The sequence below is a fragment of the Dermacentor andersoni genome, chromosome 1, assembly GCF_023375885.2.
Source record: "Dermacentor andersoni chromosome 1, qqDerAnde1_hic_scaffold, whole genome shotgun sequence".
Classification (NCBI taxonomy): domain Eukaryota; kingdom Metazoa; phylum Arthropoda; class Arachnida; order Ixodida; family Ixodidae; genus Dermacentor; species Dermacentor andersoni.
In genome coordinates this window covers 173,179,560-173,194,938 of record NC_092814.1, presented here as the reverse complement: position 1 = coordinate 173,194,938, position 15,379 = coordinate 173,179,560, and the positions used below count along the sequence as shown (strand labels likewise).

Sequence of the window (15,379 nt, the reverse complement as noted above, 5' to 3'; positions counted from 1 at the left end):
GTCAACTCTTAGCACTATGCGCAGTTCGTGTTGAAGCTTTTCTCAAAGTGTAGTCCCATCACACATGCCAGTGCTTTTGATTCTGCTTGCTGGAGTGTCTTGTATGATTTCCTTAAAAAATGGTTCTTGAGGTGATGCCATCCACTAAAACTGCTCTATGAACCTGGGGTGTGTGTGGGTTTTTTTTTTTTTTTTTTTTGAACATAGAAGTTTTGATTTGACAAAGTTGCAAGTGCTACTTTGTTATACTGAGGTTTGAGTGTATTTGGTTAAATTGAAGTTCTAATTTTCTCAAAAATTTGTGACAGTTAAGAAGGGGCAGGGTCGTCACTGTGTTCATCCATAAATTGAATGAATTTAAAAGTGCATGTGCCACATACACGCACATACGAGAAAACCGTGTCTTTTTATTTAGAGACGTAAGAACAGTTCATAAGGAAAAAATATAATATTTCTCAGCCTATTCTCTCTCATTAATCTTACACTACGTTACAGTGTTTGTAATTGAGTGTTGCATATTATGACATCATGATCATCTTTCTTTTTACCACAGCTGGGCTTCCACATGGCTAGTGTCATTTCTTCTGTGTCACCAGAAGTATTCTCAAATCACTTTAAGCCACTTTTCAAGTTGTTTGGTGATTGCTTCCAAAGCTGTGGGGATGACCAGATCTGTTTCTATGTGATCAAGTAAGTTGGCACTTACTTTTTGGGTTATTCCAGCTTTGCATACCGGCACCAGCTTAATTTTTATATTTGGCTATTTCTCTTTTGCTAGGTCTATGACGGCCTTAGTGAGCTCCATTGGCACTGATGATGCTGTGAGTATCACTATTCTGTTTAACTTGGTGCTTTACTTCTTCTTTAGCTTGTGTTTGCTTGTTGTTTAAAATGCAAGTATGCTTATTTAAATTATAATCATTGCTTTGTCTGAAGTTTCACATAATCCTGACCCAAGCACTTCTGTTTTGAACTGAATGCAGGTAAATGGTTTGATGTATTGAGAAGAGCAAACCTAATAAGTACCTTGAAGGGAACTTCAAGGTATCTGTAAGAATGGCAGTGTTTCGTATCACCTTTTCATCTCGGCCCAGCATGCTAATCGCATGTTCAGATTTTGTGCACCTCCTTGAAGACCCTTGCAATTGGAAAGTGATATACGAGGGCGAGTCCAAATGAAAGTGAGCCGACCCACCCCATGCAATAATGGTTCAGTTCATTATCTGCGAGGCATACACATAGCACACAGGCATCTCTCATTTACAAAAGTGACATGCAGGTGAGATAATAAAGGTTTTTTGATGCTCTCATACACTGTGTTGAACATGGTTGCCTGACATAATGGACGCTTCAAAAGTTGAACAGCGTGGTGTCGTGAGGCTTTTGATAGCTGAAGGTATTTCCCAAAAAGAAATTAGTCGCCATATGGCTTCTGTGTACATTGAACATTGCATTTCATTGGCCACTGTGAAACGTTGGAGCAAACGGTTCAAAGAAGGACGTGAAAGTTGCAAAGACGATCCAAGACCGGGCCAAAGCCACTGTGCAATCACCCCCAACACAACTTACAAGAACGGAGGATAAGCATTGATGAACTGGCAGAGCATGTGAACATCAGTCACAGTTCGGTTCACACCATAATTCATGAACATCTTGGTTATCGGCCCTTGTGTGCGCAATGGGTGCCCAAGATTTTCAACCACTGCCAGAAGACAGAGGTTCGGTGCTGCCTTGACTCATCTGATCCGGTATCACAATGAGGGTGACAACTTCTTGTCTGCAATTGTGACCGGGGACGAATCATGGTGCCACTACTACAAGCCTGAAACACGACGGCAAAGCTTACAGTGGAAACATTAGAATTTACCACGCCCAAAGAACGCAAAGGCCGTCATTCCCGCCAGAAAAGTGTCGACTTTTTTTTCAGATCATCAGGGGCCATTACTGATAGAATTTGCTAAATCTTGAGAGGCTATCAATTGTTTCCAATATTGTGAAACGCCAAAACGGCTGCGTGTCGCAATCAAGAACAAACGACATGGAAAATTAACAAATGGGGTCATCTTGCTCCACAACAATGCTCGTCCCCACATTGTTGATGTGGTTAACACAAGCCTGGCAAAGTTCAAGTGGGAAATGCCGCAACATTCGCCATACAGCCCAGACCTGTCGCCTTGCGACTTCCACATTTTGGGGCAAAATAAAAAACGGCTCAAGTGAACCAGATTCGGGTCGGACGATGATGTGAAAGAGTCAGTTACAGACTTTTTGAAGCAGCAACCCAAGGAGTTTTATGAGACAGGAATTGTGCGACTCGTTGGTCAGTGGGACAAATGTCTAAATGCTCATGGAGACTACTTTTAAATAAAGTACCCTGTTTGTCATATATTCGCATTGGCTCACTTTCATTTGACTTGCCCTCATACAAATGCCCTTAAAATTCATTGAAAATAAATCTGTTCCTTGAAAACTGGGGTTTGGGGCGACATTTGGAACGTTCACAAACATTGTATAGGGTCTATGCCATGAACACTGTCTATCCAAAAACAATCCTAGATAAATTTTCTTTTTGAAGGTGTCGCTAAACGATTGCTCTATGTGGCATGTCTACAGCCATCAATGACAGGCTTGTCAGAATCACCATTGCCATTGTGGAGCTAGACAAAGCCAGATCAAGCGACCAAGTCATGCTATCATTTTGTTGTTTTGCTAGTTGATTCACACTGCAGCCATCATGGCTCCACTTTTGAGCCCTAGGCTCTAGAAATGCCTGGCGAAAAATAAATTTCTACCATTTATTATTAACATCGTGAGTATCTTTGGTTTAAGTTATACACTTTGAACCATCATGCCAGGAGGCGATTGATATCATTACAATGGGAAAGCCGACTTAGCAAAGTGACCTTAAGAGTTTAAAGCCTGTGACCAACTCTGCAGCTGCATAGCTATGGAGTTGGTCCTTCTTAGCTGCAAGAAAGGGCAGCGAAGAAGGATATTTCAATATCTTTTGGCATATGTGCACGAATAAGGTTTGTTCCCTCCTCCCCCTCCCCCCCTTACCCTTTGGCATCCTTGAAATTATTGAATCGACCTTGAATTTTTAGTCAAATGTTCTGTACAAACCCTGCATCTCAAATTTCGCACAGAAAGTAATCTTCAGTATTACAGCACTCTCCTTTTGTAAATATGCCTATTGTTGTCGCTAGAGACCAGAAGTAGCTATAAGCTATGTTTAATGCCATGGTTTAGGCTGTTTGACCACGATTGCCAAGGGCTACTTTATTATGACCTTGTGTGCAGGTCCTCTCTAACCTGTTCATGGTTGCAAATATAGCAGGTGTTGCACACATGAACACCTATTTCACTCCTAATGAGAACCCCCAGAAAATTTTTGGGCCAAAGTACAAGTTAGAAGCAATTTTGTCATGCCAATATCCTTAGAAAACCTGTTATTATGCGTAAAATTTTGCACATATTTGCTCTAAGAACCAAGTCAAACTTTTTGGCTTCTTCATGTAAAACAGTGCAGCAGACAATGGCTGTCAAAAGGATGGAGGATAAAAGGAAACTTATTAGCCATGAATAGTCAAAAGGCACCTACGTGTGATATTCTGACAGCTTTGTAGTTAGGTGCCACTGGAAGGTGGTGCCTCCAAACTAACCACACATTAATTTAATATATACATATACTAAAAAATGTTTATGATATCAGAGTGGTTCTGGTCATACATGTACCCACCTGAACATAATTGGGTGTATATGTGTGTTTATATAATTATTATGGTACATATTATTGTTGTTGTTGTTGCTGTTGTTGTTGTTGTCCCTAGTTTAAATTAATATTCACTATCAGTGCATTTTAGTTCTGCTTTTTCATTCCCCAACAGAACTGTTTCCAAGTGCTAATCCCCTGTGTCATGGAAGTTATCCGAAGACTAGCAAATTCAAGTGAGGTGAGTATGAAATGCTTATAAATAGATAAGCCATGGTACTTAAAGGTAAAAATGTAGCGTGCACAAAAGTTATCTAAACTGCCCTTGTGGCTACAGCTTTCCATGGTCTGATGGTTTTTTGCATTGTTCACTATTTTTGTGCATGTAAAAGCTTTTACTTTTCTAGCACTGTTTACTTTAATCTGTCAGCACTTCCGCGCCATGCGCTATTACATTCATTGCCTGTGATAGTCTTGCGTGGAAAGTTTACTTTTCTCTATAAGTTGAAAGCAAAACATTGTCTACCTATTTTCTAGTTCTTTGCACAGAAACTTGAGACAAATTGGACAAAAGTCAAGACAGAAGTGCTACGGAGTTTTTGTGCTAATAACTAGAAAATATGTCACACAAACAAGGCTGAAACTCAACCCTTGCAAATTGTCTTCCTAGCTTTCCTTAAATGGGAGGTGAAGTGTGATTTTTGCATTTCTCGTTATGAAACCAGGACAAGGCAGTAGAAGCATTGGAGCTTTTTGATGAACTGATTGACTCTGAGATTGCCATCCTTCTGCCTCATATTAGGCCACTGATCAAGCTGTGCCTGGAGGTACGTCCTTCTACAAGAGGGTGGTTTCTAGTATAGCATTCACATTGGTTCTTGTTCTTGCCTTGTAAATTATTGCATGCCTGTTTACTTTTTATCACCCGAAATGGAAATGTACACAGTACTCAATCAATGTATTGGTTTCAGTAGCTTCGTGCTGGTGTAGTGATACCTTCTTATATTAAAATTTTAAGAGTGGAGTGCCTACAATTACCTCTTCAATACTGTATTAAAATAGTTCAGTTCATTATCTTATAATCATAGAGCAGGGCATAACGTGAAAATTTACTGTTACTAACAGTACAGATCTCTAACTTCACTGCCAGATATGCATGCAGCCTGCAGTAAAGCAGGCTGCATGCTGACCTGCTGATAAAAGAATAGTCGTACAGGTGCATATGTCACCTCACATGAGCATTAACAGAAGTATATAATTATACTGCATTAGTAGTGTGCACCCTGAGCAATGTTTTAACCCAGGAAACATACAGGCTTCCTAGGGATGTCTAATGAATATCCCTATTGGGACTCATGAAATCATGAATCATCAAATCAATCATGAATCATGAAATCGTGAAATCATGCATAACCAACTTGCCCACCAACACATGCTCAGTGCCTATTGGGACGTTGGGGACATCCTTAGGATGTACCAAAATGATCCTGAAAAGCTCCCAAGTGAAACACTGAAAGACTATCTGTAGATGCCCTGGCTACGCTTTTCTTTAGATGTCATTGGGGCATTAGTCAGTTGTCGAGTCCTGGTGTATGACTCGGTCTGGTTGTCATTGATCACTTGTTTTTTGATGCTACCCTGTGGCAAATTTTGATGCTACCCTGGAAGCAGATGCACAGCCATTTCACGTGCCATCTCTTGATGCACATCTACATAAAATATTTTGCATTTGGATTCCACATCCCAATCATGTCCACCCACGATGGTGCATTTTTCGTACCTTGCTGAGTAGGAAGTCACTAGGAAGTCAACCAGACATCGTTATTTGGATGGAGGACATGTGGATCTTTTTCGGATGTCCATGGGACTTTTTGTGTCTTCTAGCTTTGTTCAACCAAAGCAGTGCAAAAATGAAGTACTGGTGGTGAAGTCACCATCTCACTTACCAGCGCCAGGGGTGTCTTAGATTTTGCACTAGTTTTAAACTAGTTCGTTGTGCACTAAGAATAACAGATTCCATTGCTGTAGTAAAGACTTAACTTGCCAACACTTATGTACTTTTTTTGCTCAAAAGGATGCAAATGAGTGAAACTGTTACGAAATCCATGATGTCACAGTTACTTCATTGGTGCCATCAATTGAGCCGGTAAATTGAAGAAGAGATGTGCAGTCTTCAGTTTCTGCTCAAAAATAACGAGGAAGTTTAAAACACATGCACTGTGATTTTAGTTTTAGTATTTCTCGTCAGTGTCCCTTTAACCCTTTATGAACAAATGTTGCCTATGGGCAGAGACCATAAGATATTTTTTTTTCATGCCGAGATTCACCTTTGAGTACAGACTTTCTGGCTAAATTTCTTTGGCCAACACTTAATGATAGACTTGCATTGTTAGTGTTTGGCAGTACGCCTGTCGTAGTTGAATAGAATCAATACCGTATTTACTCGAATCTAACGTGCACCTTTTTCCAGATAAAACAGGTCCAAAAATTGCGTGCGCGTTAGAATCGAGTACGACCCTAAATCCACATTACCATATCGCCATCGGCATTCGAAAAATGGCCGCCTCCTACACGCTTCTAGCCTAGCTGCCGTAGCTTCCTTCATGTGCATACCTCAATGTTGTACGTGTAACCAGGCGCTGGTGTAACCTAGTCTACTGCCTGTCTTCCCGTTTTCTGTATTTATTCAATCAGCATGGAAGTGCCGACTGCGAAGACACGCCGAGTCCAGCATGATGCCGCATGGTGGTGGTGGTAACAACTTTATTTCGAGTCCTGCAGAGCTTTCGCACATTTCAAAGAAATGCCTGCCAAACGCACCCCAGCTCATTTTTATTCTGATTCTTTCAGTCTCATGATCCAGATCTGCGGTCCCTACCTGCCCTTAGATGTATTCCCTTACCACTTCCAGTGCCTCACTACCTATCGTAAACTGCTGTTCTGTTCCGAGACTGTTAAACATTACTTTAGTTTTCTGCATATTAATTTTTAGACCCACCCTTCTACTTTGCCTGTCCAGGTTAGTGAGCATGCATTGCAATTGGTCCCCTGAGTACTAAGCAAGCTTAGTATAGCTTACCAAAGTATAGCTTTCACTTAAATTTCAGTCTTCTAGTTATAGTTTGCTGCTTTAAGAGCGAGGAAGTGGTTTTACCTAAACATTTAACTACAAATTCTTTCTGATTCTCTACTGCAACAGCAGAAGAGAGACCTTGAAACTTGGTTTGCTCTGTCTGCCCTTCCATACATTCCTCCATCATTGTTGTACCACCATTGTCATGTTGTCATCATTGCATCCAGTTGTAGGAGTTTGTACAAGGTTCCAGCAATTTTGCACCAAGGAGTAGGCATTAGGCTGTGTAACTGCTGTTACAGTAAATCAGTTCAGAGCCAGAAGAATCGCTGGAGTCGCCTTATAATGTAAGGACCGTTTGAAGAGCATAAAGTGTCATTATGCAGAACAGTATTGTTCTCAGCCCTATTGCATTTGCGTAACTCTCTTTATATCACGCCTTCATGTACTTGAAGTGGCTTGAGGGTGACGACTGCCTTTTCAGGTTGCTGGTGACTCGAGGAAAGGAGATGTTCTACGCGTTCGAGCCATGTCCGTTTTAAGCTGGATGATCAACGTCAAGAAAAAGGTTATTTTTTACATCTGCTTAGTAGTGTAAACTCAATAATGCAACTCTAAAGAGACCACAAATTGTGATGGTTTCTGTCTGACTCGGAGCAGGAGGCAAAGCTTGACGAATGTTGACACATAAAAATGTAAGCAAGAAAACTGTAAAGGGGAAGGGCAGTAGGGAGCTTATCTCGATGGCACAGATGCAAATGCCATCAAAGAGGCTATCTACTCCAAAAGTTTTTTTACTGCCACTTCGTAGTGCTTCCTTTCAAGATTTTTATCAGCATTATCAATGAGCTGGAAGTTTGTGGTATGATGAGCATCAACAATGAACTTGGTTGCCATGAGCAGCAGCACATTCAGCAGTGAGGCAGCCAGTTTTGGAAAGCTTGTTCAGATATATCTGCATGCTGTGTGGCAAGAAATTTAAAGTGGTCTCAACTCCAGGTAGCGGCTGCACAATTGTGCATTATTTTTTTCAATGCAGCAATTGTTTCAATTCACAAATTCAATTGATCAGCGTGCTGATCAGTGTGTTACTTGAGAGGACTGGTGCTGTGATCTAAATTCAATATTATATATATTGCTACGGCACAATATGCGCGATCACGAAAGGCCAGCAGTGTGAAGACGACGACGACGATTAGAAGCTAGCGCGGGCTGTTGCCTCTTGGCCAAGCGCAGCGTATTTTCCTTGTAAATATATTTGTACATAGCTTTTCGTCTGCGTCTTCCTACGTAACATATCTGGTGGAGGTGGACGTTCCCTGTACCTCGTCACGGAGCTTCGCAGTGGACGGTACGTCGAGCCTTCCTTCATGGCTCCCAGCGACGACAACCCGACTCCGCCGGCTCCGACACCTGCTGCCACTTCGACGACCTACATCACTCTCCCCGCTCCCCGTGATCCTGGCGTATTCTCGGGCCAAGATGGGGAAGACGTCGATGACTGGATCAGCCTGTATGAACACGTCAGCCGCAATAACCGGTGGGACCCTACTATTATGCTCGCCAACGTAGTCTTTTACCTCGGTGGCACACCTCGAGTGTGGTATCGCACGCACGAAGATGAGCTCACCAGTTGGGATTCACTTAAGACACAGCTTCGAGACTTGTTCGGCAACCCCTACGGTCAACAACTTGCCGCGCAGAAGGCGCTTTCCGGCCGTGTGCAGACGTCAACAGAGCCCTATGTCACGTACATTCAGGACGTCTTGGCTCTGTGCCGCAAAGTTGACACCCACATGACTGAGTCAGACAAGGTTTCCCACATCCTCAAAGGCATTGCCGATGACGCCTTCAACTTGCTCGTTTGCAACAACGTAGCGACGGTGGATGCTGTTATAAGAGAGTGCCGCCGCCTGGAACTCGCCAAAAGCCGACGTATTGACCAGCAGTTTGCCCGTCTGCCCAACACCCCAGCGACATCTTCCTGTGCCGACGCTCCTCGTCCCAACAACACTGCCGATGTTACCAGGATCGTCCGGCGTGAGATCGAGGCCGCCTATCCGGCTGCCTTCGACTCCAGTCCCACCAACACATCTGCAGTCACGGTCTCACTGATCCAGGCAGTTGTCCGCCAGGAGTTTGAAAACATGGGTCTTTACACCATCTGCTCGGCCCATCGCCCTAATACCCGCCCGGCTTCTTCGATTTCGCCCCGTCCCGCATCTTCTTACCCACCACGTTTCCGCAACCCATCTGAATGGCGCACTGCTGACGACAAGCCTATTTGTTTCCACTGCCATCGAATCGGGCACATTTCTCGGCACTGTCGTAGTCGCTGGAGTTCCCCGAGCCGGCCTACTTATACTGCCTACTCTCGCCCCTCAGGTGGCCCTTCTCGTCCCTATGCCGCACGCTCCGATAATGCCGCCACTGATTCTCCTGCAACGAACCGCCCCTATTCTCGTTCGCCTTCGCCCCAACGACGACAATCTCGCTCTCCCCAGCCCCGTCGCTCCTATTCGCCGACTCCCTTCGGACGCCGCTCCCAGCCGGAAAACTAGACGATGCAGCGCCTCGAGGTGACGCTGCATTGCTCCCTACGCCGCCAAATCCTCTACTGACTTTGCCCACTCATCTGAACCTTCTTGACGTGCAAGTCGACGGTGTTTCTGTGTCTGCTCTCATAGACACTGGGGCGCATTTGTCCGTAATGAGCGCTGACCTTCGTAACCGGCTCAAGAAAATTATCACGCCCGCCACGACGCCTGTTGTCCGTGTCGCCGATGGCGGAACAGCCCCCGTAATTGGTATGTGTACCGCCCGCGTCTCCTTCGCCGATCGCTCAACAATCGTGCTATTCACAGTCATCGCCCACTGTCCCCACGACATCATCCTCGGCTTAGACTTCCTTTCCGCACATTCTGCTCTCATCGATTGTTCCGCCAGTACTCTCCGCCTTGACCTGCCTGTTCTGGATCCTGCTGAACCACACCCCAGTCGCCTCAGTTCCGCCGACTTCGTTCGCTTGCCACCTTCGGCACTGACCTACGTTGACCTAGTGTCATCCCCACCAGTCCCCGACGGTCACTACATCGCGGCTCCTATGCAAGACGTCCTCCTTACACATGGGATCACAGTACCCCATACAGTTTTATCTATTACGGCGAATTGCGTCTGCCTGCCAGTGGTCAACTTTGGCTTGACGACACAAGTGCTGCCACGTGGGATGTCTTTGGCCCAGCTTTGTTCATTCGAGGATCACTCAGTAGCATCCATTGCAGTAGACGACACTTCATCCGATACTCCTCTACCATCGCAGTCGGCAAATTGTACCATCGCTGACTTACGGAAAATGATTGCCCCCGACTTGCCCTCCGAGCACGCTCGTGAACTCTACCGCGTTCTGTTTTCCTACCACGATATTTTTGACTTTAACGATCGTCCTTTAGCCCGAACTACAGCTGTCAAACATCGCATTAATACCGGCGATGCCCCTCCTATTCATCGCCGCCCGTATCGAGTGTCCCCAGCTGAGCGTCAAGTTATTCACTCAGAAGTTCGCAAAATGCTTGCCAAGAACATTAATGAACCATCATATAGTCCATGGGCGTCACCTGTAGTACTGGTCAAAAAGAAGGATGGCTCATGGCGCTTTTGCGTGGATTATCGGCACCTTAACAGGGTTACCAAAAAGGACGTGTATCCCCTACCTCGGATTGATGACGCCCTTGACTGCCTCCTCGGTGCTCGCTATTTCTCTTCTATTGACCTTCGCTCCGGCTACTGGCAGATTGCCGTGGACGATCTCGACCGCGAGAAGACTGCTTTTGTCACACCCGACGGTCTTTATCAATTCAAAGTGATGCCGTTTGGTCTATGTAACGCCCCTGCCACTTTTGAACGCATGATGGACTCCCTTCTTCACGGTTTCAAATGGTCCACGTGCCTGTGCTACTTGGACGACGTTATCGTATTCTCCCCAACGTTCGCTACGCACCTCGAGCGCCTCTCAGCAGTCCTGGACGTTTTTCGGCGAGCCGGTCTGCAACTCAACGCATCGAAGTGCCAATTCGGCCGTCGCCAGATTACCGTCCTTGGACATCTCGTTGACGCGAACGGAGTGCAACCGGACCCAGGCAAGATCCATGCTGTTACGCACTTCCCTGTTCCGAAGTGTGTCAAGGATGTGCGCAGCTTCATCGGCCTTTGTTCGTACTTCCGCCGTTTCGTGAGAAATTTCGCCGCCATAGCACGACCACTAACCGACCTTTTGAAAAAAGACGCTCCTTTCCAGTGGGGCGATAACGAGGCCTCTGCATTCTCTCATCTAATCGACATTCTCACAACGCCTCCCGTTTTGGCCCATTTCGATCCTTCTGCGCCTACCGAAGTCCGTACTGATGCCAGCGGTCACGGAATTGGAGCAGTACTGGCACAACGCCAGCGTGGCCACGACCGTGTTATCGCTTACGCCAGCAGGCTCCTCTCACCCGCGGAGCGCAACTATTCCATCACTGAGCGTGAGTGTCTGGCCCTAGTTTGGGCGGTTGCGAAATTCCGCCCATACTTATATGGCCGATCCTTTTCCGTTGTCACAGACCATCACGCGCTTTGCTGGTTATGCTCACTGAAAGATCCTACAGGAAGACTTGGTCGCTGGGCCTTACGCCTCCAAGAATATTCGTATACTGTCACCTATAAATCTGGCCGACTGCACAAGGACGCTGACTGCCTGTCTCGCTACCCGGTCGACGAGCCTGACGACGCCGACAGTAGTAGCGCCAACGGCATTTTCTCTGTCTCTGCCTTCGGTAACATCGCCGATGAGCAGTACCGAGACCTATCGCTGCGAGCACTTATCGAGCGTCTGCGCTCTACACCTACCGACGCATCCGTTCGCCGATATGTCCTCCAGGGTGGCATTCTGTATCGAAGGAACTTCCTCCCTGACGGCTCTGACCTTCTTCTTGTCGTGCCAAAACAGCTACGACAGACTGTGCTCTTTGAGATGCATGACGCACCCACTTCAGGACATCTTGGGGTAACCCGCACGTACGACCGCGTCCGCCGCCGCTTCTATTGGCCTGGTCTCGCTCGCTCCGTTCGACGCTATGTTGCTGCCTGTGATCCCTGCCAGCGTCGGAAGACACCTCAGGTGCTACCTGCCGGTCATCTCCAGCCGATCACCGTCCCTGTGGAACCGTTCTTTCGTGTTGGATTAGACCTGCTCGGTCCCTTTCCCACGTCATCTTCTGGGAACAAATGGGTAGCCGTCGCGACTGATTACGCCACCCGATACGCTATCACTCGGGCTCTCCCTACCAGCTGCGCCACTGACGTCGCGGACTTTCTCTTGCGTGACATTATCTTGCTTCATGGCGCCCCGCGACAGCTGCTTACTGACCGTGGTCGAAACTTCCTCTCGAAAGTTATCGCTGACATTGTGCGTTCCTGCTCCATTCAACACAAACTGACTACTTCATACCATCCTCAAACCAATGGCCTGACAGAGCGGTTAAACCGTACTCTTACCGATATGCTGGCCAAGTACGTTTCCAAGGACCACCACGACTGGGACATTGCCCTTCCTTACGTAACATTTGCGTACAATTCTTCCCGGCACGACACCGCCGGATTTTCTCCCTTTTATCTACTGTACGGTCGCGAACCTACCTTGCCCCTAGACACGGCACTTCCTCCTGCTGCGGTCTCAACAAGCGAGTATGCGCGCGACGCCATCGCCCTCGCTGACCATGCACGCCAGCTTGCCCGTGCTCGACTGACGGCCTCACAGACCACTCAGCAGTGTCAGTACAACGCCCGCCATCGTGACGTACAGTTTTCACCTGGTGCGCTCGTGCTCCTGTGGTCGCCCTCTCGTCACGTCGGACTTTCAGAGAAGCTCCTTTCGCGATACACAGGGCCCTACCGCGTGCTGCGCCAGGTGACGCCTGTGACTTACGAAATTGCTCCTGTGGCCTCAACCTCGTCCTCCCCTGTGGCACCTAGTGATGTCGTACACGTCTGTAGGCTCAAGGCCTACTACACTGCTTCCGAGTCCGATCTTTAGTCGCTCCGGGACGGCGCTTTTGCAGCCGGGGGTAGTGCTACGGCACAATATGCGCGATCACGAAAGGCCAGCAGTGTGAAGACGACGACGACGATTAGAAGCTAGCGCGGGCTGTTGCCTCTTGGCCAAGCGCAGCGTATTTTCCTTGTAAATATATTTGTACATAGCTTTTCGTCTGCGTCTTCCTACGTAACAATATATATATATATATATATATATATATATATATATATATATATAGTAAGTACATATATGTGTGTTAAAGTATAACATGTACAAATATGGCATAATTACACTTTATGTGTCAGTGAAATGAAGTGCGATTCTATCGATTTCTGGCAAAGTGAATGAAAATATGAAGGTGTCAACCAACCACATGCATGTTTTGACTTTTTGGCTTGCAGCAGTTCATGCCAAGGTTGATGTAGTAGTCGGCAACTGTTTCCTCTCTTTCTGTGCAAGTAAAATGACTTGGCCCTTGCAGAATGATGCATTAGGGATCTGTAAAACATGGTCTATAACATAATTCTGAAATTGGAATTCTCTTTAGTGTCCCTTGAGGTCTATTTCAGGTATTATGGAATTTGAAATATATAACCACATTTTGTTGGTCTTGACAATATGGGCAAAAAATGTTGCTGTACTACTGCTCTTAGCTCAGTAAAGAAAGTAATGTGCAAGTATAAAGATCGTCCGAAATTGCAGGGAGGAATAACTGTTTCCTCTCTTTCTGTGTAAGTAAAATGACTAGGCCCTTGCAGAATGATGCATTAGGGACCTATAAAACATGGTCTATGACATAATTCTGAAATTGGAATTCTCTTTAGTGTCCCTTGAGATCTATTTCAGGTATTATGGAATTTGAAATATATAACCACATTTTGTTGGTCTTGACAGTATAGGCAGAAAATGTTGCTGTACTACTGCTCTTCGCTCAGTAAAGAAAGTATTATGCAAGTATAAAGATCGTCCAAAATTGCAGGGAGGAAGAACTACATTTGGAAGTTATAGTATAAAACACTGGTCTGAAACTCTCCTCTGACAGCGAGCCACATCCAGTCCACGTAACTCGAGGGCCGTACCACTGGGTGCGTGGCACCCATTTCTCACTCCTTTCTGTATATTCCTATAAAACAATGTATTGAGATCCAGTTGAATGAGGACAGCTCACATTTCTCTACATTTTTGCTTTATCACCCTCTATATCAGATTAGTTGATTGCAGCTTTATTGATATGTTCAGATTTATGTTAAAATTTTCGAACTTGAAAAAACAGGTTGTGCATTGTGAAAGAAGTATTCATTTTATCTCAAGCTAGTGAGATTTCACCAGTGAGGTGTTTGGAAGACACTTATGTGTTGCAACCGTCCAGCTTATCAGAAAAAAGATTTATCTCGTTTCACTTTCTATGCAAAAAAGAGGTGAGGCGTGCAGACAGGACACAAGAGTAGAGAAGTGGACAACACGAACGCTGACTATTAACTGAAGGGAGCACTGAGGTGAATAAAGAAAGAAGACACAAAACTAATCTGTGCAAGCTCAGGTATGGTATCACCACGTGTCAGTTGGGTACATGTGCCGGCCTGTGCGAGAGATAACTGTTAAGGCACTTAATCTCTTCCTTATGTAATGTAATCAAAGGCTGACTCACGCACGCACTTCCACCATTATAGATATGCCATGCCTCATACCTGTACAATATCGCGCATTCATCTAACTCTGGCGTGCAGTTACAATCTTGGCAATGTAGGGAAAGATTAGAAGGCAATCCACCGGTTAACAACCTTTTATGTTCCATTAGCCTCTGATTGATACACCATCCTGTTTGCCCTACGTAGAACTGGCCACAGCTAAGGGGAATTTTATAAACCACACCCATATGACAGTCAGTAGTACGTAGGGCAAACGGGACGGTTTATCAATCAGAGGCTAATGGAACATAAAAGGTCGTTAACCGGTGGATCGCCTTCTAATCTTTCCCTACATTGCCAAGATTGTAACTTCAAGCCAGAGTTAGATGAATGCGCGATATTGTACTGGCATAAGAAGGAAGATACGCGTCTTATGGTAAAGGCATGGCATATCTATAATGGGGAAAATGTGTGCATGACCCGCCGTGGTTGCTCAGTGGCTATGGTGTTAGGCTGCTGAGCACGAGGTCGCGGGATTGAATCCCGGCCACGGCGGCCGCATTTCGATGGGGGCGAAATGCGAAAACACCCGTGTACTTAGATTTAGGTGCACGTTAAAGAACCCCTGGTGGTCGAAATTTCCGGAGTCCCCCACTACGGCGTGCCTCATAATCAGAAAGTGGTTTTGGCACGTAAAACCCCACAATTTTTTAAAGTGCGTGCATGAGTCAGCCTTCGATTACTTTGCATAAGGAAGAGATTAAGTGCCTTAACAGTTATCTCTCGCATAGACCGGCTCATGTACCCGACTGACATGTGGTGATACCATTCCTGAGCTTGCGCAGACGAGTTTTGTGTCTTCTTTCTTTTTTTGCCTCAGTGCTCCCTTCAGT

General features: G+C 45.7%; 1 protein-coding gene across 1 annotated transcript in view; it reads left to right on the top strand.

Moving 5' to 3' along the window:
• The window catches only part of LOC126547299 (importin-4-like), a 126,478-nt gene that overhangs the window by 22,834 nt on the left and 88,265 nt on the right, over positions 1-15,379 (top strand). The window contains exons 6-10 of the mRNA XM_050195258.3: positions 554-690; positions 779-821; positions 3,888-3,953; positions 4,438-4,539; positions 7,270-7,353. Coding sequence (XP_050051215.1) covers positions 554-690; positions 779-821; positions 3,888-3,953; positions 4,438-4,539; positions 7,270-7,353 — 432 coding nt within the window. The remainder of the gene's footprint in view (positions 1-553; positions 691-778; positions 822-3,887; positions 3,954-4,437; positions 4,540-7,269; positions 7,354-15,379) is intronic.